Source organism: Suillus subalutaceus, assembly GCF_016647625.1.
Source record: "Suillus subalutaceus strain FC151 chromosome Unknown DFJ58scaffold_11, whole genome shotgun sequence".
NCBI lineage: Eukaryota > Fungi > Basidiomycota > Agaricomycetes > Boletales > Suillaceae > Suillus > Suillus subalutaceus.
Window position 1 is genome coordinate 404,097 of NW_024540260.1, and position 25,469 is coordinate 429,565.

At 48.9% G+C, this 25,469-nt stretch overlaps 7 protein-coding genes across 7 annotated transcripts; 3 read left to right on the forward strand and 4 right to left on the reverse strand.

Annotated features, from left to right (window-relative positions):
• The first annotated feature begins 107 nt into the window (after positions 1-107).
• Positions 108-5,539, forward strand: DFJ58DRAFT_854295 (RhoGAP-domain-containing protein). The gene is made up of 22 exons (XM_041393866.1): positions 108-556; positions 631-1,033; positions 1,095-1,365; positions 1,393-1,425; positions 1,456-1,484; positions 1,521-1,555; positions 1,589-1,620; positions 1,657-1,719; positions 1,747-1,838; positions 1,881-1,897; positions 1,928-2,065; positions 2,108-2,639; positions 2,676-2,733; positions 2,764-2,979; positions 3,002-3,258; positions 3,305-3,597; positions 3,652-4,326; positions 4,364-4,467; positions 4,519-4,632; positions 4,684-5,011; positions 5,060-5,121; positions 5,175-5,539. Exons 1-22 carry the CDS (start codon positions 447-449, stop codon positions 5,294-5,296), a joined length of 3,984 nt encoding a protein of 1,327 aa, XP_041248832.1. The 5' UTR covers positions 108-446; the 3' UTR covers positions 5,297-5,539.
• Positions 5,540-5,661: 122 nt separating this feature from the next.
• On the reverse strand, positions 5,662-7,030 carry DFJ58DRAFT_837610 (uncharacterized protein; the record flags this gene model as incomplete). Its single annotated transcript, XM_041392382.1, has 4 exons — positions 5,662-6,632; positions 6,752-6,799; positions 6,847-6,933; positions 7,012-7,030. 4 exons carry the CDS (start codon positions 7,028-7,030, stop codon positions 5,662-5,664), a joined length of 1,125 nt encoding a protein of 374 aa, XP_041248833.1.
• A 2,101-nt stretch (positions 7,031-9,131) lies between these two features.
• On the forward strand, positions 9,132-11,017 carry DFJ58DRAFT_837611 (uncharacterized protein; the record flags this gene model as incomplete). The annotated part of the gene is made up of 9 exons (XM_041392383.1): positions 9,132-9,421; positions 9,476-9,732; positions 9,764-9,963; positions 10,013-10,053; positions 10,100-10,369; positions 10,426-10,492; positions 10,538-10,622; positions 10,672-10,788; positions 10,839-11,017. 9 exons carry the CDS (start codon positions 9,132-9,134, stop codon positions 11,015-11,017), a joined length of 1,506 nt encoding a protein of 501 aa, XP_041248834.1.
• Positions 11,018-12,292: 1,275 nt separating this feature from the next.
• On the reverse strand, positions 12,293-14,303 carry DFJ58DRAFT_765256 (uncharacterized protein). The gene is made up of 6 exons (XM_041388748.1): positions 14,130-14,303; positions 13,600-14,069; positions 13,436-13,546; positions 13,022-13,385; positions 12,853-12,971; positions 12,293-12,800 (listed from the first exon to the last, which is right to left on the reverse strand). The coding sequence occupies exons 1-6, from the start codon at positions 14,158-14,160 to the stop codon at positions 12,564-12,566; spliced, it is 1,332 nt and encodes a 443-aa protein (XP_041248835.1). The 5' UTR covers positions 14,161-14,303; the 3' UTR covers positions 12,293-12,563.
• A 1,901-nt stretch (positions 14,304-16,204) lies between these two features.
• DFJ58DRAFT_765268 (uncharacterized protein) lies at positions 16,205-18,269 on the reverse strand. Its single transcript, XM_041388749.1, has 3 exons — positions 17,894-18,269; positions 17,207-17,836; positions 16,205-17,160 (listed from the first exon to the last, which is right to left on the reverse strand). Exons 1-3 carry the CDS (start codon positions 18,107-18,109, stop codon positions 16,294-16,296), a joined length of 1,713 nt encoding a protein of 570 aa, XP_041248836.1. The 5' UTR covers positions 18,110-18,269; the 3' UTR covers positions 16,205-16,293.
• DFJ58DRAFT_765270 (uncharacterized protein) lies at positions 18,255-21,873 on the forward strand. The gene is made up of 5 exons (XM_041388750.1): positions 18,255-18,765; positions 18,834-19,071; positions 19,140-19,279; positions 19,347-19,593; positions 19,650-21,873. The coding sequence occupies exons 1-5, from the start codon at positions 18,549-18,551 to the stop codon at positions 21,673-21,675; spliced, it is 2,868 nt and encodes a 955-aa protein (XP_041248837.1). The 5' UTR covers positions 18,255-18,548; the 3' UTR covers positions 21,676-21,873.
• DFJ58DRAFT_765277 (Vps53-like protein) lies at positions 21,874-25,467 on the reverse strand. The gene is made up of 18 exons (XM_041388751.1): positions 25,203-25,467; positions 25,009-25,154; positions 24,808-24,958; positions 24,687-24,757; positions 24,511-24,638; positions 24,158-24,460; positions 23,984-24,104; positions 23,820-23,926; positions 23,512-23,765; positions 23,433-23,460; positions 23,268-23,379; positions 23,133-23,215; positions 22,858-23,082; positions 22,740-22,809; positions 22,614-22,684; positions 22,484-22,553; positions 22,364-22,435; positions 21,874-22,296 (listed from the first exon to the last, which is right to left on the reverse strand). The coding sequence occupies exons 1-18, from the start codon at positions 25,372-25,374 to the stop codon at positions 21,913-21,915; spliced, it is 2,568 nt and encodes an 855-aa protein (XP_041248838.1). The 5' UTR covers positions 25,375-25,467; the 3' UTR covers positions 21,874-21,912.
• Between the last annotated feature and the right edge of the window lie 2 nt (positions 25,468-25,469).

Consider the following 25,469-nt stretch of genomic DNA (forward strand, 5'->3'; position numbering starts at 1 on the left):
CAAGGGGAGAATTGAAACGTAGCGTTTGAATCTAATCACTTGTGAAACTCAAAGTTGATCTAAAAGGTCGACGTTGAACATGAGAAAGCGTGGGATAAAATATATTCCCAACATCAATTGGTTATCTTGTTTTACATAAAAAACATTTATTCGACTACTTGGAACTGGCTATCTAGGACGGTGACAGCACTCACCGCGACCAAATACCCTAGCCTTTATACCTCGTCATCGTGCCCGCCATCAAACCCGGTCACCATCACTAATCGGGCACTTGACACATAGCCAACACTCCTTCGTTCAACAATACACGTCCTACGTGAGCTGGCTCAAATTCCATACCCCCGCTGCTCGCACCCTTCTGTCATTTCTCCATCTTGAATCCGAACAAGACATCCCAATCATTCTCATTTACGCTGCACGATTGTTGACCGAGGAACCCAACTTCCATGTCTCAACAGGTCGCCCTGAATTCAATCACCTCCCTCGAGGACAGACTCTGTCCGGGCTGCAAGCAGTATGCCGTGAACGAGAATGGAGGTTTGGTTGTCGCGTTTGGGTGAGCTAACAACTATTATTATTGATACGCGTTTTAACTGTACTTGCGCTGCGGATCACTCATCGCGTATTTAGACAGTCATTTTTTCACGTCGACTGCTTTAAATGCGCGAAATGCCATCAACAGGTGACTGCTGACACGAATTTGCTACTACTTTCAGATGGCTCGCCAATATGCGCCAACTGTTCGTACAATTGTAATGTTTGCCACCAACCCATCCTCGACGAAGCTATCATGACCGGAGACGATTCATACCACGCACATTGCTTTAATTGCAAGGTTTGTCATAACCGAATTGACGAACTAGTATTCGCCAAGACCAGTCATGGCATCTATTGCATGACTTGTCATAACGAACGCATGGCCAAGATTCGCCGCCATGCACAGAGGAAGCGCGAACGGGAGAAGGCTGCTGAGGGAAGTGCATCATCTTCAACACGAGAACGAGAGGCGCGAGAATTTTTGGCAGAGAACGCGGTAGGTAGAGACATAAGCGGAGTTGACCGCTCTGGACCGATTTTTTGACGTTATTCCATAGGTGTCTGATCGACAACAAGCTATTTCACCCCCTTCGTCTTCGTCTGTGCGTTTAAAGCCTTCAGCGACGACTTTTCGGGATACTCCATCCATGAGGAGTCTCAATCAACCCAGAGAGGACGCCTTGTCAGCGCTGGAACGAAATCGAAAATCATCACCACTTCAGGATGAACCTCCTCAAACATCAGCCAAGAATGGTGCGCAACCGTCGATATTTCCTTCAAGCCCACGGCCGATCCAGCATAAACTTCCCGCTTCTTCACGATCACCACGTGATGCACAATCACAATCATTCGCAGTAACTATCGCACCCCCTGACAACAGCGACGACGGTGGCGCTGATCATACTCAACTGATCATAGTTGATGATCCAGGTCCGTCAAGCCCGCAGGTGTCGTCTCAGTCTGTTCCTATAACTCCCTTAGAGAGTCTGCAGGCTCAGGATGGAGTTGGAGGGACATTGTTAAATCCATCATCGATTGCGGACCCATCTAGCGCACTTTCCAGGAGAAAGAGCTACGATGACGGTGTTCGGCCACTGAACGTCCTCTTCGCAAAGAAAGGGCACGCGGAGAAGGATTCTTCGGACCAGCCTAGCCTGGGCGTACCGAATGTCACGTCTCGAAGTGAGAAACGGCGGTCCATTAACCCAGGACTTGCTCTGGATTATAAGAATTTGTCCCGGCCTCCTACTACAGCTGGACTTTCTCTGCCAGAACAGATGATTCGATCGCAGACGTTACCTGTAAACCGTAGTGACTCACCCGTTGCTCCATCACCCTCCAAGCCACTCTTTTCCGATTCGTTTCCATCTCGCCGGGCATCCAATATCAGTCTACTTCGTGACAACGCCTCAGTCTCGACCATATACCATTCTCCTCCTTCATCACCTGCTCCTGTTCCTCTAGAAAATGGGCGAGCGACACCCGATAGTCGTATGCGCTCAATGTCGCATGAACCCCTTCAACCCCAGTCCGCACCCCAATATACCCGCCCGACGACCCAATTACGTAGGATAAGTCCTAATTTGGAGAAAGTTTCTACTCGTCCAGACTCACAGAACCATGCGAGAAACCCGGCCAACGGCTTGCATACTCAACAAGTTGACGGACGTCTGTCGCCCTCTGGCCCTCCGAGCGAGAGGACATTGCGCATAGATAATGCACCCAGTAGCTCAATATCGGATCGCTCGGGTGTAGTTACTCCAACGTCCCCATCTCATAGAGCGGATGTCCCTCATGGGATTGAGAGTGGTACAGACACAGACGTAGAAGGGGACGGCAGTCGCAAGTCCTCAGACGATAGCCCTTCACCCACTGCTCCCGCTCCTCCTGTCCCACCCAAAGAGCACAGGGCAAAGGCACGCGCAAATGAGCTCAAGCTGGACATTGATCCCGATGCATCTGCTGTATCACATATGGATTCTAACTCGGACGAATCTTCGCCAGTTGAACGCACGTCGGTCGCAACGTTTATCGCGCCCGCCCTTCTTCCTCCTATTCGTTTTTCCATGACAGGCTCGGACTTCTCAGACTTTCTGAGGTCGGTGGGCGGAATGCCATCTCTCAAATCGCTCGATCAGATTGCCGAGGGAGATGATTCTCGCAAGGATGAATCGTTACCTAGTCCAGCAGCAGCTAGTGACGCCAATGGAAAGTCACAAAGCTCAGGGAGTGCGGCCTGTGTTGACCGTATCAACGGAGCTAAAGATCCTCGGGAGCGAACCATTTCTACCGCATCCCAACCGCCGCATGATCACCAACGAGATCCCTCGAATTCTTCTCAATTACTTGATGCTGAGGCGAAAGACCTGCTTTCAAGCTTGCCTCACGACTTCTTGTCAAGAGGCCGCTCTTCTTCCGAGTCGCATTATCCCTCTCTTCACAGTCATGGAGTGAGGCACGAGAGGCTTGACTCGAATGCATCTTTGGATCCCAATGCGCGCATCGTCGTCACTTTCGCCCGATTCAACCATTTCAACGCCTATTAACAGCGATTCATATGATCTTGTGATTCGTCGCCTTCATGAGATTCTCGATGACGCAAGCGAACATGGCTATCAGCAATTGAAATTGGACAAGAACTTCGTCTGGACCATCATTACGTCGATGAAGCAACGAAGGATAGAACACGGAGAGCTCAAGCACAAGTATGACGGCACAAAGGTAGACATAATTCACCTCAGAGTCGCTCGTTCTAATGTCTTCTTAGAGGGCGAGCCAGCAATATATCGAGGGTCTTACCGTTGCCCAGAAAGAGCATGACCGCGAACTTGTTGCTCGACGGAATGCTGAAGCAGAGGTCACCCGCCTGCGTGTTTTGCTGTCTGGTCAAGCTGCAAAGTTGACTGCTCTCAATGGCGAGGCAAATAGGTCGGAAACACGACGACAGCTTTCCCAGGACCTTGCCAAAAAGCTGGATCTGTTGGAGCACGATCTGTCCCATCTGAAAGCGGAGCGAGATATGACTTTAGCAGAGCTTGAAGAACTCTGCGCGTCAAAGAAGTAATGTTGCAATACTTCCTTTGAAGTCACCGAGCACTCATTTTAGAATTTTAGTTGCCCTAGCGTTATAAACTCGGGCGAGATACCTGCCGCACAGATGAGCCGGTCTTTGACCATGCGCTTGGACAACATCAAGACGCAGTATCAGCACGAGCTCATTCCTCTCACCCAGCAGCGCGAGGCTCTCATCAGAGAGGTGGCAGAGTTGAAAGCTGCCCGCGAACAATTCCTTGAGGAGACGACTGTCCTTAACGCTCGAAACGAAGAACTGGCGCAGCTTAGTGCTCAGTATGTGCGTCGAATAGAGACCTCTCGTTCAGCAACACCTACTATGGACGTCATTGGCTCAAAGGACGAATCAAGAGCAAACTCCGTTCGCGAGAAGAGTACATCGTTTGACCACGAACACCCTCAGTCTGACTTCCCATCAATGTTTTCATCACTCAACGGCTTGGCAGCGCGCAGCACGACAACATTGGTTGAGGAGTCAGAGGCCAAGTTCAACAAGGCTAGCCGCGCCGAGTTAGCAGATTCCATGCCCTCGACGCTGAAGTCCGCAAAGTTCAAGTGGCCTATGGCTAGAGGTCGGGATCCCTCGCTTTCATCAATTGATCAGAAGGGCAAAGGTCGAGTGGCTCATTCCTTCAACCAGACGAGCGTACTCCGCTTTACGCGGTGCGATCATTGTGGAGACAAGCTATGGGGCTCCCAGTTCCGATGCTCAGGCAGGTCATGTCTTGGTCTCTCGTGTCCACTTTATTAACAGTTCTTCAGTCTGCCATATATCCGTGCATCCTCGCTGCGTGAATCAAGTGTATGTAGCATGTTCCCAACAGCCCCCTCGCCGAGATGATGCGATTACACAACCTCGTGAGTGATTTGAACATCTTACCGACATTCAAGTCTAAAGTCAAACTTTAGCTCCCTCCATGTTTGGCCGTGATCTTGTAGAACAAGTGAAATCGGATTCAAAGCGGGGTGAACGGAGAGTTCCTGTCATCGTGGAGAAATGCATCGACGCGGTGGAGGCTCTCGGTAAGTAAATATAATCTATGCCAACCTGTACCTGGTTGACGTAGATGTCAGCGCTGGACTACGAGGGTATCTATCGCAAAACTGGCGGTTCTGGGCAAACGAAAATTATCATGCAACTATTCGAGCGAGGGGACTATGGGGCATTCGATCTGCGTGACGAAGATCGGTTCAATGATATCTGCAGTGTCACTTCCGTCTTAAAGACATATTTCCGTCAATTACCTGTCCCTCTTTTGACTTATGACCTTCATGGAGAGTTTATCTCAGCCACTTCACTCAAGGATGCTGGGCTCAAAACCCAGTACTTGCAGGATTTGATCAACCGCCTTCCCAGCGAGCACTATCACACTCTACGCCTGCTTGTATTGCATTTACACCGGTGAGAATTTTCTCGCAACTCACGGACGTTTAACTAACGTCGGTACAGTGTATTGGAACACAGCGACAAAAATCTCATGAATGCGAGGAACTTGGGGGTGGTCTTTGGACGTACGTCCTCTCACCTGTGTTTGCTTCAACTCAAAACTGACGTTTGAATTTAGCCACGCTAATGCGTTCTTCAGATCCAAGTTCTGAGTTTAGTGACATGGCTGGCAAGGCCATGATGGTTGAATGGCTCGTAGATAACGCACCCTCCATTTTCCAGTCGCAAATATCCCGTTGATTTCTCACATTCTATTCCGGATGGACTTTTCCGTATGTTATTGTATACTTCGTATTTTCTCGGGTACTATGGCATTCGTCTCTATGGTTGTCCTTTGCTTATCACCGGGTAGTGTATCTACTCAATACTTCTTAGCGACAGATCGAACAAGATGCACTTCGACGTTATCACCCTAACTTATCACTTATATCGGTATGTACTTTATTCGAATTCAACGGGCTATTCAGATACTGTTGCACCTGACCGTCCAATTCACACCCGATCAAGCAACAGCGTGGATGTTCTAGTTGCTATTGTCAGATACTTGAAATTATTCAAACCTTACTACGCCTCGTGGACTTCGGTCACATTTATTGCAAACAGAACTACACAGGGTGGAAAAACATACGATGTATGTCTTGGAAGGCGTCGAAGTCGCAGAGTTCGTATCTGCGTGATGATCCGACTCTGTTCCTGACTGCCTTATCAAACAGAATGATTTTTCCATGGGCGGCTTTGGCAGACTGCGCGAACATACCGGAGATATACTCAAAGTATGCATCGAGCTCAGCCCTTCGGTGAGGGAAAGCGAACCTGAGAGCGCGAGCCGCTCGGTTCCATGCTGCGTTCCACTCTGACTCGGTCGTAATCTTCATAGTGGCCTCCGTGCCAAAACATATTTCAACCTCCCCAATGGTTACTGTGTGCTTCTCAACCGCTCGAGAAGTGACGATGATGGTATGGACGATATCGAGGTCAATGCACCTGCCTGCGATAATTTCTTCCCACCCAGACTCATGGAATTCTGGAGAACAACTGTGGTACATAAGTCGGCGTAGAACCTCCTTTTGGTCCTTTGACCAGTTGGCAAGAAGCTCGTTGGTTCGCTGAAGGTTGGCCGAGAGCGGTTTGAGCTGCTCGGATTTACCGATGAATGAAAAGTCAAGCTTGGTGCGCTTCTGAGCAGGTTCTCCTCGCTCAGTGCGTCCTTCTCGACTCCTATTATCCTCTAGAAGAGGGGATCTATCTGCTGACCTCCCGCTAACTCGAGCTTTCTCCGAGTCCCAGCGGTCGAGCATGGTGGCGTATGGCTCTGCCACAGTAGCAACTCTTCGTCCAGGCGTGTTTGCAACCACTCCTGAAACAGTACTGATGATATCGACGAGTGCTTCTATCTTGGTGAGACGATCATTTCTGTAGTCGTCGACAAAGGCGAGGCATCTCTTCGCCTTAATTTGTTGAGATGTGTCTGGTCCCTTGAAATTGGTTTGGGACGAGGTCCCCGATGCTCCTGGTCCGGCAAGTGATCCGGATGAATGTGTTTGGGACGTTAGGCTGGCATTGTTGCCTGCGGTTGCTGACATTGTAGGGAAGTATAACCAGAGCAAAGTTTCACAAGTAGCGAAAACAGATCACGGTGTAGTGCACGAGCAGACGGTGTTCCGTGTGGGTAACTAACTTGAGCCCGACACTCACTCAGAGGGGCCTTGATGAGAGGGGTCCAAGTGTACGTAGGGGGCAACGCTAGTGCCACTCGGTTAAACCCGACAGGGGTTACGCAGGTTACGCACCCTTGCCTTCAGCTCCAGGAAAGCCGCTCACGTCATACTCGGAGATCGCAACCGCCGAGTTTGTATGGCATCCTTCTAGGCGAGTAGCTGTATTGCGATTCGGAGGGTGTCATATTTTGTGGATCATGGGATGGAGTCATAGGAGTGAGACATAAGAATGTTGACCGTATACGAATACTGCCATCGTGCCCGCCCACGGCAAATGCGAAAGGGTCAGCTGCGAGGCTATCGCATGATATACGAGTCAAATCCTGGCCAGGGTTCTTAGGATAGATGTGATAGAAGATTAGCAGATTCTCGATCCCGAATGATGATATCTCAGCATCGTCAGAAATTGCGAAAAAATAGCACGAAATCATACAGGACAAACGAACGAATGCGGGGAAGTTTTGCTTCAACGGTCACTCCCTGACGCGCATTCAGATGAGTGTCATTGCCCAACTCTCCTGGTCGTAGCAAAAGAGTTGTTGAACATACGCGACAAGGTACGATGTTCAGCGGTTCCCACCCTCTTGCTCGAGTGACTCAACCGACTTCGTACGCAGTAATTGGGGCATATTCTCTCACTTGGAGCATGTATTGCGAGGAGGGAGGACTGATATTCAGATTTAGAACATGACGCACTTCATAACTAGAACACGGGATATTTAGCTCTCGTTTTCAGCCTTTCGATCTGATTACAAAGGTACGACGAGCATATCAAGGAAACTCTACCATATTTGGGGGAGGAGTTGCTGTAGGTGAGTCCACGGCTGCCCACGGAGACTCCGGATCCCTTAATGGACGTGTCAGAATCAAGGTATCATATTCGTCTCCGACAGGACTGGATAAGCACCTACGTGAGCTTGGTTGTAGGTAGATTTCCCGCTCTGCTCACCACACATAAGATCGACGACGTAACCATAAAGTATATTCCTTGCTGCAAATACCACTGACCATCAATCTCCCTGTCCAGGCCAACGCGACAACTTGAAGGAATCCGGAAACCACATTCCAGATGCGGGACGCAGACAAAACAGTATTTACTATAACGGTTTTCGATGGACACAGCGACTGGGTGTGGTCAGTTGCCGTATCACCAGATGACAGGGCAATTGCGAGTGGTAGAGGCAATGAAACCATCATCATCTGGGACGTCAAGGGCATGCGGAGGATATTCGACCTTCTGGTGAAGTATACAGACACGAGAAGTTTTTTTTTCTCCTGAGCAAGAGTCCCCGTCCTGAACACAAATGATGGCAATTATATTCATTCCGGGCGTACTGACGCTATGAGGAAATATAAACTGACCGCAATCATGAGCAACTGTGACAGCCAACGCGACTGCGGACGCCAGGATTAGTGTAAACAAATAACGATTGAGACTTGGAGACTAACGGCCGAAGTAACTGCTCCCTTGACTACGCAGCATAGATGTAATGACCATCGGTATATCTTGAATCTTGATAGATGCCTTGACCGCAAACCGGGAAATCTGCGACTTGATTTGTAGGACCAATAACTCCGTAGCCGCTACGAATCTGATTTGATTGCAACTTGGTAGCAAGAATCTGCATTGTGCGTTGTGCGAAGGGCGCAACATGGGACTTTGAGCCGGCAGCCGCTGACGCAACTACAACACTGACGTCCCCCCTGGATACGAAGTATTCTGAGCCGGACATGCTTTCCTCAGTATAACGATATCTGAAAACGAATTGAACTCGCAGACGGGCGGTACCGGAGGGTAAGCCCGACGTGTTGTTTGGGTCATGAAGAATGTATCTTCTATAAAAACCAAGTACAATGACCACTCTCTGTCAGCAGGCTCCGAATCATCCAGGGTGATCGTCATTGAGTTTGGCATGGCCAGATTGGAGTTTCGTTTGGTCAGACAGTCAACCGACAGTTGAATATTCTTGCCAGGACAAAGGGAACGTGAGGATCGTATGCGTTGATTTAGGTCGTAAAGTTTGCCCGAACGGACTGGCCGCCTGAAGCCTAGGCTGTACACGAAAATTCTGAATTCTGAACTGAACAATGTATCAAACCAACGATACGATTGGTAGAAGCACTACCCAGGAAATAGTCTGTGAACTAGCATAACGAAAGATCTAGAGGCTCACGTTATTACTCAGGCCTCAGGCTGGTTCGAATTCATAATTTGAAGGTGACGTAAATTCAGAATTCGTGATGATTCGAAAAAGGAAAAGAGTGGACACCTACATAGTGGACACAGCCGGAGCATGAATGTGTTAGCCGACCAGACCTCGTCAGTGTGCTTGCTGTGTAGTTCTGCACTGACTACGATGACCACGAACCCTTCACACATCTTAATTGCGCGAAACTCACGAGGGCCAAACAATATCAATCCATCGGCTTCCCTCAGTTCACCTACAGAAACTCATGCAGCAGCTTCAGGTATATTCCGTTCCTCGGGCTCACCTCCTTGGTTGCTCGAGGAATGCGAGACTGACGATCTGGTCACTGAACTGAGTTTGTATGACTCTGAAGAAGGTATAGAGATTGACGAAACGTTTACTCGCAAGGGAAGATTCCCCGGAACCGTCAAGATTGTGGTCGAAAGCACCACTTTCTGGTGAGTGGCACGAACTACTGTGGCTTACGCCCAAATATTCACCCACGAATTTAGGGCGCATAAAGAAGTCCTTATCTTTGCGTCACCCTTCTTTGAGGCTGCGCTGAGTGGCAGCTGGGCCGAGACGGGAAGACCACAGTCGATGTCCTCAGTTATCACTATCTCGCAGCCTCCCTCCATTCCAGGGGAGAAAGGCATCGTCGAGACGCCCACAGAAATGACATTCACGCGCGAAGATTCATCTGATACCGAGTCTCCTGTAGAGATTGAAAACCCCCCGAGGAGCGATACTGACAGTGGCATGAGTAGTAGTGAGGATGGCGAAGTTGACACAAAGGCCAGTGCTCGTGACAACTAGTCTTGCCAAGCTGCAGGGTGCAGCCAACAGTCGAGAGACCTTATCAAGTCGTGACACGAAAGGGAAGCAGCGAATGGACGATAGACCGTCGATTAGACGTGGGTCTCAGACAGCACATGCAACCGTCAGGCGGCGCCGGCGCACTAATTGTCATGACGCTGTCATAGTTCTCAAAGAGGAGAAAGTGAGTTTAGAGAGTTGAATTACACGTGGAGGTTACTTATCTCGCATAGGCTAACACATTTCACGATTTCCTGAAGTTTGTCTACCCTCAGTGAGTAGTGTCTTTATGGTTACCCTTCACACTAATCTTTTCTCAGCCTCCAGTGCACCATAACCTGGAAGAATGTAGAAGGTCTTATGAACATTTCCCACAAGCTTTGTGTTCCGACACTCCAGCAGGAATGCCTCACTTTCCTCCTGACCCACGCCGCCGGAAAACCTATAAAGGCCATGCGGATCGCAGAACTTTTTGAGGAAGAAGAGCTCTACCGCGAGTCAAGCCGCTTCGTACTTGACAATCCAGGCGGGTGGTCCGAAGAAGAACTTAGCACCCTTAGCCAAGAGACTCTGCTGAAGCTAGAGAAACGGTGGGCCTTCTGGATGATGTGATCATGCACACCTGATCTTATGGTGCTGTTCACAGGAGAAACTGGTTCCTTGAGCGAGTACTTAAACTGGGGTTAACCCCACTTGCAAAGGAATATCAATGTGTAAGTCCCCGTCGGACATGTTATTATCTTGTTGACGATTCTTAGTGCGCCACTTGCCCTGATTCCGCGATCTGTGCTCGTCTTCTCGAGGAAAAATGGAGACAAGCATACAATGCTGTTTTCCGTTTTGGTGGGTTGACATCGCGCGTATGTGTATCGCGTGTTCAATGCATCATCAGGTCCTTGTCAACCCTCTATGGTATATCGCTATTTAAGAAACCTGGAGGGTGTCAGTCCACCGCTCGCCCTTACACACCTTACGTGTCAGACAACGGCCAAAGCTTTCACTGCAACTCGTGAGTTACGCTCTTTCTTATATAAATCGCATTAGTTGATTGCTTTTCAGTTTTTGACAGGATGTTCTCTCTGGGCATCCGCAGCGATGCTAATGTTGCGCCTCTTGGTGTGCGCGTTGCTGCAGTAGCAGCCGCAGCTACTACTGGTCCTCGCCGTCACTTTCTCTTCTGCACCCTGAAGCCCGAAAAAGCTGTCCCTCGCATCAGACGATCTCGAGAATTGTTATAGACACGACTCCTCGATCAGTTTCCAGTGCTTCGTACGTTTCATATCTGCATTGATCCCACTGCTGGGATTCATCTATAATCTTTCATTTCATCACTACTAAAATAAGTGTTATAGCCTCATCATGATTCCTTCATATATGACTTATGTATTCCATAGAATCTTTATGTATCTTCCTGTGTTCCACATAACGAAGACTGGATTTACACATCCTTGTTCGTCTGATGGCCGTGTGGACCAGACTGCTCTCGAAACTTCAAATGAAGGAGCCTTGAGCTAGGAGGCAAGTTGACTTGCCAGCGGTCATATCAGAGTCCGTCCTTTTGATGTTTCTTGCGCGTCTGTCAAGAGATCGCGCTGGTAGCACTTCACAGACATGAGTAATGGCATCCACCACGAGGCTACTTATGTGTGTTTGAGCTAGTGACTCATCATTACGTGGCACACAAGGCCTCGCCCCAGCATAATCCTTGCAGCGCCGTGCGTAACACTATCGGTACCGATGTTTCATCGATCTAGGCCCCACTGGCAGCTTCTGCAGACTGTCACATATCCACGATTTCTCCCGGTTTATGCCGACGAAGTGTTGGCATGGCTGGCCGAGACCATGAACGTCTGTTATTGGTCAGGGTTCTTGTTGTCAAACTGCTCAGTTCCTCCCTCCCGACTCGTGTAGACGAGAGATTTCGACGGTTATCAGTGAACACGTTTGAAGCACATGTGCATTCAAGTCATTTCAAGCTACTTCTCGTCATTCTTGACGGATCTTTACCGTGTCATGAGTTTTTCCCCTTGCAGGATACTCGTAATGATTCATGTTGGCAAATATCCCCGATGAGTAAACCAAGTCTTCGCCTTAACATCTAGAAAAATGGAGATAAGGATGGTGCTATTTCAGTATATGGAGGTTCACAGAGAAGTTGAACGCAGTTCCAGAGAGCATACTCTCGCCAATGAAATTCTTAAGAAGGCGATTCAGTGCTATGTTTACAACTTACACCCAACTTGCTGAGATTATTGGGTACTATTTGGGTGTAGCCATGTCAATGACATGGCTTAGTACAGCCAAATACTCACTGGCTGCCATGTGTCTCGATCGTAACTCCTATTGGTGCTTGAATTAAGTGTTGCGCGCGCGGCGTATCATCCTACTTATTGATTGCAGAGTAACTCAAGGACCTACCATAAGGCTGATGAAGCTCACCCGACAATACATCCTAGCGCAAACGGTTATGGATAGAGTCATTAGATCATTATGCCAAGTTATCTAAACATTATGTCACGCAAGTGTTAATTTCGGTTCCTATGCACTGCCAAGGTGTTTGTCGGCATCGCCCACTTTTAGTTTAACGAAACGTTAAATCTAATGTTTGGCTGCGGACCCACGAGGGAGAAAGGGGATACTGGCTGCGGAATGAGAGAACACGACATCGGTTGTACTCTGATGTACGAGGGCGACCAGGGGCGACACTGACTGCGGATCGGACAGAACACGTTTCCATCAAGGTGAATGTTACCCCCATTAATCCTTTGACAAATATGTAGTTTGTCAATTGGACTTGCGGACTCCTGCAAGATCACTCATCGCCTTTTGTATTTCCAATTTTTCCATCACCGCTCGGTGCAAACTAGATTTATTTTTGTTCTTCACTTTTGTGCGTGACGTTTCCTCGGTAGGGCTGGAAGATGATGGTTCCTGTTGCGAAGCATCAGTCTTGGACTCTTTTGTTGTTGTTGTAATGTGCGAAGGAACTATAATCGGTGTCTGGCGTGGAGGTGGAGGCCACTGGGTTCCGCGTGAGTGAACGTCTGACATATCTAATAAAAGAATAACATACACCGCGATTTGGCTGGTTGAAATGTAAAGCAGCCCACGGCGGGTAGTCCTTCTCGAGCTGCATGAGATGGTCCTCAAGCAGTCGGAGACGGGACATGAGCGTTCGTGGTGGAGCAGGGACTACGTCTCTTTTTAGAATATGTTGTCTATACAATATACCATATACCTACCATAGCGGACGGCAAGATGTTCTTCGATATTCTTCACCCGTTGGTCCGTCGCAGGCTGCTGCTCGCCTTCTGCGTCATCGTGTAGCGCGAGAAGCTCTTTCTGCCAGCCCTTATCGCCGGCGACACCTTTCATGGTTCGTCGGAGAGGTCCGTCTTCATTCTTTGCAATATCATATTTCATCTGCACGTCGCGGTCAAGGTGCTTTGCATCCGTTCGTGCGCAGGATGGTATGGGCTCGGTACTGTCTGGATCAAGATTTAGTCGCCGTCGTTTTTGGGCGAGAGATTCGAGAAACTCTGTGCGATTAGAGGCGTCATTCCTCGCGCGATTTTGCGCGAGGAATTGGGATATCGATCTTGTTATCTGGAACGGATTAGAAGCTGTGACGAAGGTCAAATAGACAGAAAAATCACCGACGTCTGAGACTGAGGCTCGGCACCGCCAGAGAGATGAACATAATCGAGCTTTCGCTCCTCCAGTGGTCGTTCTGGGAGCGTTTCGTTGCCTTTTGTTTTCCCCAAGTTCTGAGAAGGAAACTAGTTCGGTAAGTAGCGTAGCAAAGAGGCGAAGCGCACACCATAAGATCCTTCATTAAATCTCCAATAGCACCGGGAACCTTCTGCCTTTCCCAATCCGCATTCATAACTACCATATCATCATCAAACCCCTTCAAAGCCTGATTCATCCCAACCTTCTTCAAGAACGACCGTATCACCTCGTCCCAATGACGATGCAATTCAGGCTCTGGGGTTGGTGAACGCGGTTTTTGTGCAACCTTGTTCCTCTGACGCGGCTGGTAGGTCACAGTAGGAGGTTGATATTGAGCATAGGGAACCTGAGTGTAGTGTGTCTGCTGGCCTGGTACACTACCGGACGCGATGTACGGGTAAGAGGGGACCTGCCACGCGTTTTGCCATCCACCGGGTGTGTAGCTCATCGCGTAGTAGCCTTGAGGATTCTGTCCTTGAGTCGCAGGCCCATATTGTACAGGCTGAAGCTGCGAGGAAGGACCTGCTGTTATAGTCTGTTGTGAAGTCGTACTAGATGCTAGAATAGGGACTATATGAGCCGGTTGTTGTGCTGACGTTTCAGATGGTTGTGAGGGACCTGCTTGGGAGGGCGGAGGACCGTTTGTCATGGCGCTGTATGTTCTTCTATCGGAATTTGTCGAAGAGTTACAGTTGAAGTAGCTGTTCCGCAAGTTGGCAGAGTGGTCAGTAGCTCGTTTCTGGGGTACTTGGGACAAGGTCGTTATTGGTTTAGATTTTGGACAACTCGGAGGTAATTAACCTCTGGACTGTGATTAACTTTAAACTATTAAGTAGTGCACAGTACAGGGATTATCTTTTGCTACCCTAACAGCGTTCCATTCACATGTGTACTCTTCTCAAAACAACCTGCTCTGAACATGTTGTTCCACAATAGTAAGATTCATTAAGATTCAACGCATTCGAAGCGACAGGCTCAATTGGTGCGTAGGTTTATGAATCCATACTATTAAGTCTTCGGTAAATCCCGATTGCTCGAGGCATCGGTTGATTTTCAGCAAAGTACTAGTGAACGAGACGCGACGTTCAAATCCGAGAGGTTTAATGAAAAATTATAATCACCGGAACGCGATACTTACATTCGCATCGACAGCGCAGAGGGATCTCAGAGTGCGCTTCCAAGGGTCTGTAAGCGCGTTTGTGTTAAATTGTTCTGTCAATGACATCCGCCGATTTATGACATTAATAGTGGTTCAAAATTCCCCACTTGGGTCACCACCTCTTCCGAAGAGCTGATAGCTACTAGGTAAGTGTATGTATTATACCCCGTCAGTTTGTTGCTGATTAATGGCGATCCATGTATTGTACAAACACGATCCCAATGGCTTGCGTCAATCATAGTGACGTCTTCCCTCTGCGGACTGAATTATGAGGTGACCGAACCTCAAGTGCCTTTGGGGTCACGCTCACATGCCCTCCCCCTCCTTGCTCGTCTTTCCTTGCTCTTCCGCCGTTTTTGATCTAACAATGATCAGGTAACCGAAATTCAACAACCCCAAATGTCTTCGGAATCACGCTCGCACGCGTTTCTCGATCCGCTATCTTCACGCCTTCGCTCTTCACCGAACACTGATGAAGCACCTCAACCTCAGCAACGCCTGAGGCCGTCGGTGTCACGTCCAGACGCAGTCCTCGGCCGCCTATCCTCGCTCTTCCGCTCTTCACCCGACACCAATCAAATAATTGAACTCTCAGAACTTTCAAGGCAAAGTACCTCCTATCGTCGAAGTCCTTATGTTGAAGTGACAAGCTGAAACGTTTCAGAGATCCCACACGGTAGACTCGTTTTGTGTTATTTGTCTGCTGTGTATCTATTCAACACACCAATGGTCCTTCCTAGAAACGCAGTACGTGGACAGGTTTTCCCTTTTTCAACTGGTTTTTTAGGTTCCCTTTCGTTGTCATCCCGTTATAGACACCTTCTGCTACCAGAATACCATGACTCGACCCAGTACTCGGTATGCGTTGGAGCCATTTGACAAAACATTTGATGGAACACAAGCAACGTCAAGAGACCAAGTCAACAAGTGCGTCATCAGCCTACATAAATCACCGAGAGTGAGTATGGTAGATGAAAACCGTTTGATTGTATGTGACATGGTGCTCCTGATCCAATTTTCACGAGCATACCCTTCAAAAATATATTCCAAGACCTCATCGTGTTTGTTTACGGGCCTGATAAATCGGGCTTGTCCACACAGCACCGCCGAGCTGGCACCAGTTCCAGGATCTCCAGCTCACTGCGTTGTCATCGTGGGGAATCGACTCTGCCATGTACGGTTTTGGACTCAGAGTCAAACTTCCTCTGCTTCTGACCCAGAGCTGCAGTAATCGGGTTTCACACAATTGTTATTCTTTATTTAGGTTTCTGTTTTCGGCACTAATATAATAATTTTCTCATTCCCCGAGTCATTGACTCACTAGCTAGATATGTAGCAGGGGTCAAAGCTACCTTTTGTGGCAATGGTTGTAAATCCTTGAACGAAGAGTCCATAAAGCTCACGGGCAATTCAAATTCGTTGAATTTGTTAAGCGAAGCGAAAGAAGGCCATTTCTTAGTCACACGGCGTAGCGTCATTGTGCTTCCACCGCCACTAATGAATGATGGCTTTATATGGTTCTGTCTCCAAGTCATCGCCTCATGGTGTAAGTAAGTACTGTTATAGAAAACATTTCATCGGTACGACAGATAGATTAGTACCATACCAACAGGGGGATGATAATCATACTTTTGCAAGCACCTGCACCAATATATCTTTCACTGATTCCCGCTCCCAAACGGTATTTGGATCATGCACATCAATAGGTCCCTCTTCCCAGTCCGAATTCATCCCATTTGATATGACCCCCAGTCGACTTACAGCCCCGCAGACTGCGCTGCTCAGAATTTCATCCACAGGGGAGTCCCTTACCCTGATACGATGCGACACCACCCTCGGAAAAATCCTCGCCACATCCGCTTCGGACACATCCAATTCTAGCGGTCCTTCATCTTCGATGGGCGCACTCCGCGTACTGCGGTGAGTATGCATGCTAGTCACGTCAGGTACATCGCATGGCAGTGCGGAGCCATCGATCAGCGCTTCAAAGCTCTGGGTGTTCATGCTGGAACGAGGATACCCGCGTTCGGTACTGTCCTCGTCAGTGCGCTCTGGATCACCGATCGATACTTCCTTAATCAGCTCTGCCCCTGTTTGATCAACCCCAAGCACCCGCGCGGCCCGCGCGAGGACCTCCGCGTCTTGGCGTGCACGCACAGTGAGCATCATGGCGTCTAACGCACCAAAATGCCGCGTAGCGGTAAATAAATCTGCGAGGTATATTTCGAGCGGTGGGCGCATGCGAACTTCGGTGGCGCATAGGCTTTTTAGCCTTGCCAAGAATGTGGCAGGTATTATGGGCGTAGAGCTGTTTGGTGGAGGAGGGGTTGGTGGGCCTGACGCAATTACGTTGGGGAATGGATACCCTGGTATCGAGGGCGAGGATAGGGCTGTGGATGGTGTTGAGGTGCGGTGAGGTTGATAATTATGCATCGCGGCTCGTGTGGATAGCTGAACATTGATAGGCGTACTCATAGCAAACCAGTCGAGCTGGAACATATAAGACGACACATGACATCGTATAGAAAGTACATACCAGGCTATTGTATATAGGCGGTCTCTCATGTGGATCTAAGCGACATACATAGACCATGATAAAGTCGTCTGGCAGATCAAGCTGCAATTCTGGCTCGATGTCTGTGTGGTTATCCGACACGACGAGCTTCTTCTCTGCAAGAGTCCGTAGGACAGCACGCTGCGCAGGTAAACTGGCATGTTCTAATCCAGAGACAACAATTGCAGATGGTATCTTAATCACATCTGAGTTGACATGCGATGTACGACGGCGATGCATTGCCGCATTGCCACTAGAACCAATATTAGGTACGGATGATTCAGTTTGGAAGCTCAGGCGCGTTGACATTGAGCGGGTTTCTGTGAACGGTCCGCCATCAGCACTGGCAGTCAGATCATCAGAGGTTAGTTGCGAGGTATGCTGAATGGACCGCGCAACGTCGGACATAGACATCGGAAAAGAAGATTTCCTGCTGTGCACTGTCGTGGATGAACGATGGTGCCTGTGCGGGGGTGATAGTGAACCATCGGTGGCGGTGACAGCTGGGGGTGGGATAAAGAGAGATCGCAGAAATTTAGCGGGTGTGTGAGACTTAGCATCGGCATGACATCTAAGTCTGTGGGTGATGCAACCGAAAACAGATGTGAGCGACTTAAGGTACGAGTTATTATTGAGATGTAGGCAGTTCATAAATTTCAGCATGCTCACGATAGTCGTAAGTCTGGACACAAGACTGATGTCCTCTTCGCGGGTCCGCAGGATAAGATTTCTATTCCCTGAAACAATACAAAGAAGTAAAACTTGGATAATGACGGGCTCGATTGGCAGGCCAGGAGCAGCAGTACGTATATGGGCAAGCAAAGACGGCAGGAATAATGTGGAACCAGGATGTGGCAGACTGTCAAGATCAATGATTGTCACCATCAGAATCACGAACGCGCGACGTGTACGGATAACGTGTTTAAAAGACACAGGCCACCGTAAGACTCGGAGGTCAAGTGACTCAGTGGTTGTTGATATGGTGATTTAGCTTGTGACTGCTCCAGGTCACCCTCTGCTGGCCATAGATCTCACACAGTGTCACACCACATGATGATTGAGGGTTCAGAAAGCTTCAATGGCTACAAGTCATTATTTTAAGTAGGAAGGCCCGTTCCGGTTTTCAAAAAGAGATCATGACAGGAACTCGCACGGCTTACTAGTACAACCTCGAGGCGGAATTTGCAGCCGAATGATCATCGAGCGTCTCAATTCCTGGTGTTCCTCAGCGCCATTTTCTTCTTATAATCGGCTCTCTTCGCACACTTCATTTCCCTTTCCGTCTCCCCTCATCGTAGGAGTCTGTCATCCATCGGTCATATGAATGGCAGGTAACATATCCCAGTTCTACGTTGAGGACGACTCGCCGGAGATTGTCTACTACCCATTCGTAGACACAAGCCTCAGCCCTAATGCTTCTGCAGGCTGGGAGCAGTTCTACTCGGTTTCGGGTGCTGCTTCTTCTCCAGGTCAGGTTGGTGTAGGATACAGTACACATTTTACCAATCTCAATGAAGCAAGCTTCATGATTAAATGGAACGGTAAGCACAGCTCTCGCCAATCAACATCAAAACCATATGATAAACTGGGTCGCTCATTGTTTACCCAGGCACTGGTATTGATCTCCTGGGGAATGCTTCCAATGCATCATATCAAATAACCTTGGACGGAATTAACATTTTTCCCAATACATCTGACCCGGAATCCATCCTTGCATCCTTGCACGATTTAACGAACACAAACCATACAGTGTTGTTGACGACTTTCACGAACCAAACTACTCCAGACTCGTATATAGTTTTCGACAAGGCTCTCATCACATATACAGCCCCCTCTGGCATTATCAAGTGAGCTTTTACCAACATAGCCAGAGTGCTGATCTACGTTCTTAGCGTGCTGATCATATTATTTTCAGCTCAACGACTAACTCAACGACCATCGATGACGATAACGACATCGCATTCGTTGGTAGGTGGAGTTATGTCACTGACAGCACGGGAAATTCTATGCATATGTCCAACACCGCCGGTGACCATGCTCAGACCACATTCATAGGCAAGTGTCACTTCTATTATTTGCCAGTCATGTTGAATTTATGGTGTTCCCGATTCGATCTCCGAAGGATCGGCCTTAACTGTCTACGGCCTCGTGTCTTCGTTTTCTGGAGATTATTCTGTCACAATTGATAACATCACCACTAGCTTCTCCGCTCTATCCTCATATAATAATTCAAATGCGTTGCTATATTTCGCTACGGAACTGTCTCAAGATACCTCTCATACAGTCGTCCTCACCAACACTCAGAACACAACATTTGCTATGAGAGTTGGTGGGATGAACGTCACCGCCTTCGGCAATGACACTACTACGTGCGTCGTGTTCTTTTGCAGACTGTTGACATTTCAGATGCTGACCGACTCATCAGAAGTTCCACCATCCTGTCCTCATCAAGCAGCTCGATTTATGCCGGGACCATTGCCGCCATTGTACTCGGTGCTGTTCTGGTGATCCTCATAGCGTGTATCCTCATATACTGGCTATTCGTTGTTCGCCCGCGTGCTCGTAGGAGGCAGAAATTGAGCCAATCCTACTCCAGGAAAATGATGGACCCAGGACGTGTCATTGACATCAGCCCTCCATGCGAAGAAGAGACCGAAGTGGAAAGCTTGAGTACCAGCAAAGGGTACGGATTCGGACTCGGCCTGCAACGCACCTTCCCCTTCGTCCGCAAAACGAAAAATGGGGGTGGCAGCAGCAGCCACGTTGACAACACACGCTCGCGTTCCGTGTCCCACGTTGCAATTCCGCCTGAGGAGCGAGGCGACGACAAACGCTTATCGGCCAACACTCTCACCATGGAATTCACTGCCTTGGGTTTTCCACCGGAATCTGAGAAACTAGCGCCGGGCTGGACTAATCCTATCGCACGCACGTCGTTTGGCTCTATGGGAAAAGGACACACACGAGCAGGAAGCCACAGATTGGCGCTTCCGGAACTGTATGTGGAAGAGGTGGGCGTAGAGGACGCGTATGATGATGACGATGCGGACGCCAAGACCCTCACGTCACGGCAAGATGAAACACTTGCAGCGACACTTTCCCTTAGCCCGCGGACGTCGGAAGCGCCAGGCGTCTTCGTTTCCGCTGTGCGCTCAATTGCGGGGATTGAGAGTGCCGTAACGGAGAATGATAGCAGGGACCCTGCGTCCTCTGTACTGTCTCGGCCTGGCTCACGGTTCCTGGAAGTGAGAGAGACCAGCCCGTTCAGGGTAGATGTGGGAGCTATTCTCGGCCAGCTCAGGGGACGTCAGGACTCACGACGGACGAGTGGGAGCGGAAGTAGCAGTTGGTCTCGGGTTTGTGCCAGGCTCTACCGAAGAGCCCACAGAGATGACGGGAAGCAGAGCATCCACGAGGATAAGTCTCAGAACCCCAGCCCTGAGTCTGTCCCGGTCGTTATGCTCCAATCAGGATCGGGATCAGAGCCTCCTCCAAGCGAGGACGCTCCTGCCTCAGGCACTTACTCCTTCCTCGACTTCACCTCGTCGCATTCATCATTACGTCGGCAATCGAAGACCACCACGCTAAGCTCAGCCGCAGCCGAATTGGGGCACAGCGGAGTCCGTACGCCATGGAGTGATAGTAGCACGTCCATACGGATGGTACGCATTGAACGCGATAAACCTGGTGACGCAATGCATTCTGTACCCGATGCACCTTCCACTGTGTCTCAGGGATCTCAGAACGAAAGTCCTTCCGATAAATCTAATGCTCATTCTTCGCCGTCTGCGCATGCTACACACACTACTCACGGATCCTCGTTTCCCTTCCCTATCACTATTCCGCCTTCATCGCATATGCCACACCCCTTTAATATCGACTACCAGCGCGAAAGCGAGCCTGAGGAACCCCAGTCTTTCTCACCCCCTAGTCCACCATCACCCTCCGTGCCCCGACAAGCGCAGGCCCCTTCAGAACCCCGGCATTCAGGTCTCCTATCAGACGCAGATTCTCCCGCCTCTCCCACAGAGAGCGTACCCTTCTCTGTATCCGACGTCTATTTCCGACATAGTTACTCCGATTACACCGACATTGATTCGCGAAGAGAAAGCGCAGCCTCTACCCTACCTCCACATCCGCCTCTCCCTAGCTCGCAGCCAAACACTCCACCGCCGTACATTGTGCAGCGTGTGCTTGGAATGTCACCCGTTACTCCAAACTCTCCTGCGACCCGTCTTGCAGCAGGTCCTGCAAGCCATTCCAGTGCGGGACGGGTATTCCGACCTGGAACATCCCCTCTGGGATCTTCTCCCAGAGGTCCTTATCGGATGGGCTCATTGATTGGTCCTAGACCTCGACCTTCGACATCTGGATCGCCAAACTTGCGACTACCTTTACAAGGCTCGTGGAGTGCAACGATCAATGATAGGTTGCCGTCTTCTCAGAGATAATGATGACAATTTCTTGGACGATATATCCGATCCTTCTCTCATTTACCCACTGTTTTTTGGAAATACCCCAGTTTGCACTGATCATGCTCTGGTCTCACAGACCAAGCTCATTGTCGCTCATTTTGGGTTATCGTTCACGTCACGCATTTGTACCCTACTGCAATTTTTTCACAAGTACAATTCTTTGTTTTTCATGATGAGTATATTTCCGCCGGCCCAGTACAAAATGTATAGAAGTCAGGAAGTTGGTAAGGTCTCCGATCGTCGCAAACCGAAAGTGACAAATCGCCTTATGTCAAAAACCTCTCGCTTCTGTCCCGATTCCAGGCCCCTGGAAGTACTTCCGTCGGTGCTGGACCCTGTAGGTGGTCCACTCAAGGGTGGAGACCCAAGTGATCCAAATATACTATCCGATCCAGCGCCCGGTGTGATTGACAGCGGAAGGGTGACTCTGCTAGAGCCTGGACTGCCGAATATCGCACTAAGTGTCAAGGGGGGATCCATATCGAGGGCAGAGAGAAATGATGTACTGTCGAGATCTGTCTTGGTGCTCGTAATGGTGAGGAATGAATCAAGAAGGCTGTTCTGCTCGGTCTTCGGTGTACCTTTCAGATCGAGGATCTAATAATAGCAAATGAAGAGGGCATCAGTGAACGAAATGCAGCCAAAATAATGAAGGTGGTCTGACCTTTTGGAAATTTGAAAATGAAGCATCGCCAACGAGGAGAGTATAGTTTAGAATAAAACCTTCAGGAGGGTCCTAACATTTTGTGAGTGACGGAACATGGGCGGGGGAAAAGGTAGTTACCACTGGTGTCACAATGACCTTGAGCAGAGCCTCGAGCCTCGTTGTGCTCTTCGTAAGGCTGCGGGTATATCTATGCAACAAATTATGAGCTATGAGCTATGCTTTTTCAAGATACGGGAGTCATTCTTACCCTTGCGTTACTAGTGCTTCTCCTGGTAGTCGCATTAGGTAAGATTTGACAACGCCCAGGTCAATCAGTAACTGGAACATTTTGGGTTAGGTCAAAGAAGAGCAAATTAATCAACTTCCAACGTACTTGTTCTCCACCAATTTCTCCCAAAGGTCGGCTCTTCACCGCTGCGTTGGTGAACTTCGTCAAGACAAGACTATTACCCAATTATCAGCACTTCTCCCTACAGAGTGACAAGACCAACCTGCATGCCTTGTCGAAGAAATTCCTCAGGTACTTCTTCTGTTCGATTAACGGCTTTATAATGTCACAAAAGCTCTCGACAGCTCGGGTAAGATCATCCACATATAAAGACTGTCCAGTGACCTGGTTCAGCTTCTCCCACGACATACGGGACATCGTGGTGAAAGCACCCTCGCAAGCAGCCTCCAATTCTCGCAGAAGCGTCGTGATAGAGACGGAAATAGCACTGGCTTCGCATTAGCGATCAGAGATGAACAATGAGAATAACAGGAATACGTCATGAACAAGTCACGTTCTGCTTGCAATGTTACTCTCTCTTTAAAGCCGTCCTGGATCTTCTCTTTGATATTCTCCTCGAGCTACATCCGGACAATGCTCAATAAAAGCTTCACACAGCTGTAGTGGACTGACCTCCAGAGCCGTAGTTTGACAGTAGTCCGCTGTATTGATCAACAGGGCAGCCTGTTGCAAATCCGTAACATCAAAACGCGAGTCCATTGACCTCCGTGTTTGTGCTGTCGGCCTGTAGATGCGTCAGATGCTTGATGCAGTAGTCTTTAGCTACACGTCACAAACCGCTTTGACCGTGGTGCAAGGACGTCCTCTACATCGTACATCAGAGATAAGACTGTAATAAATACCTAGGTTATCTTACCGGCATATCTGCGCAGCCATTTCTTGTGTACCATACACAAATCAAACAGTGTCTGTCCTGTCGATAGCTTGGCGCATTGCTCAAGACTCTGGCCGTAAAAGTAAAACAATTCTGTTGACGAAGAGAGTACCGTCTGTGGAGTAGCTGCGTCCGCATCTGTAGAGATCGAATCGCGCGGGGTGGTCTCAAGGGATGTTCGTGGTTTTGCCTTCGAACTCGATGCTCGGTGAGTGGCAAGCATGTCAGCAAGAGCTCTAGTAGATCAGCAGATATGGTGAATGTAGACATTAGGAAAAGCAAATACAGACTTGTCTTGAGCATCAACAAAGACACCAAGATGTGGTTCAAAGGCGGATGACATCGACTGAACGGTCGCTGAAGATGGAGGTGAACATGCTTCCAATATCTCATTGAGCTGTTCAAAGGTCTATCGTTAACAAGGGAGTGATAGATAAACTTGAGATTGACATACTGGCGTTAACCATTTCTTTGCCATGGATGACTCGAATTCGATTGTCTGCCGTAGGGCTTCGAGCAGTGCTTGGATTGTCAAAGAGGAGCCTGCCTTAGAAAGCAATGCTACAAGATCATCTCTGAGGAAATAAAGATATCAATCAGAAGCATCATATGCTATGGCGTGACGAACCTTGTGATAGCCACGAATTTCGTGAAAAGCGCCCATCCAACCCTCCACTCTGAAGGAAATATGCGGCCCAATTCCAACTCATGCGTTCCAAGTACACGTCTAAACCATGCATACCTCCGGCTAATATTGTCTAGATGACCTGCCTCGTCTGTGGCACGGAAGATGCGCCGATACTCCTTGAGCTCGAGTGCAACGTAACGGTCAATCAAATGTCTCCGAACGTCATGGCCTAAAACATCAGCGACAGCACAAGCATCTATGATCTGAGCAGGTTTTGACGGTTTAGCGGGGTCCTGAAGGTAACTAAACAGATTGACAATTCAAGGACTCTGCATACTCAGAAAGTGACTTACAACGCGTCGAATTCTGCTTCGAGTTGAGTGCGAATCTCACCCTGAATTTGTTGTACCCGTCTCCAGACTTGGTTAATGCGATGGACGGATGTGTAAGGTTTAAAGGAGGCGGATATCTGCTTCACAGCCTGCGGACGAGTCAAGAAGTTGCTGCAAAATGAGAGATGGAAACGAACTGCAAGAGTCTGTGAAATGTCTCCGTATTTCTTCTCTTTCGCTTGGTCTTCCAATTGTGTCAGAGCATTTACTTTGAAGGATTAGCGGGAATGTTTGCAACAGCGATGCTAAGGAACATACCCAACATCTGCAGGCGTTTGAGTGTCGTCATACTGAGGATGAGGTTCTTCTTCGCCAGGTCAAGGGCCTGGATATCTTTCGTGATGTCGCGCACAACAGCCTCAGATTCCGTCGCTTTCTCCCGAATGCGCGACATTTGCCCAAGGAGGTCCTGTCATAACACTTCAATAAGGACTCCAGCAGTTGGACCGGCAGGCATACCGAAATCATTTCCTGAATCATCTGCATACGGTTGGGATCTTGATCATGTCTTAGCTCTTCCTTGAGTGCATCTATTTCGCCTTGCAAGTCGCGTTCATTTTGAGATAGCCTTGCTTGAACTGTTTCTAGCTGGCTCAGTGAGGCCTCTGTACCTTGTTCAGTGGGCACGATCTGCACCTCGATATGTGACATACCGTCTGGAAAAAGCTGGTTTAGCATATCTAGTGGATTAAACTCATTAGACAGAACATCAAGGGGATCGTTCTGGTTCTCTGGATCGAGCTCGAGGATGCGTTGGATTGCAACGACAACCTCTTGTGGAAGTTCAGCATGTCCATGGCGCCCATACGTCAAACGTGTGGACATGCGAGGTAATAACCTGCAGAAGAGCTGCTGAGAGCAACTGTTCCACGTAGTGTTGCGGGCAACTTGTCACGCCAAATTGATTGCTTCCGGTCAAG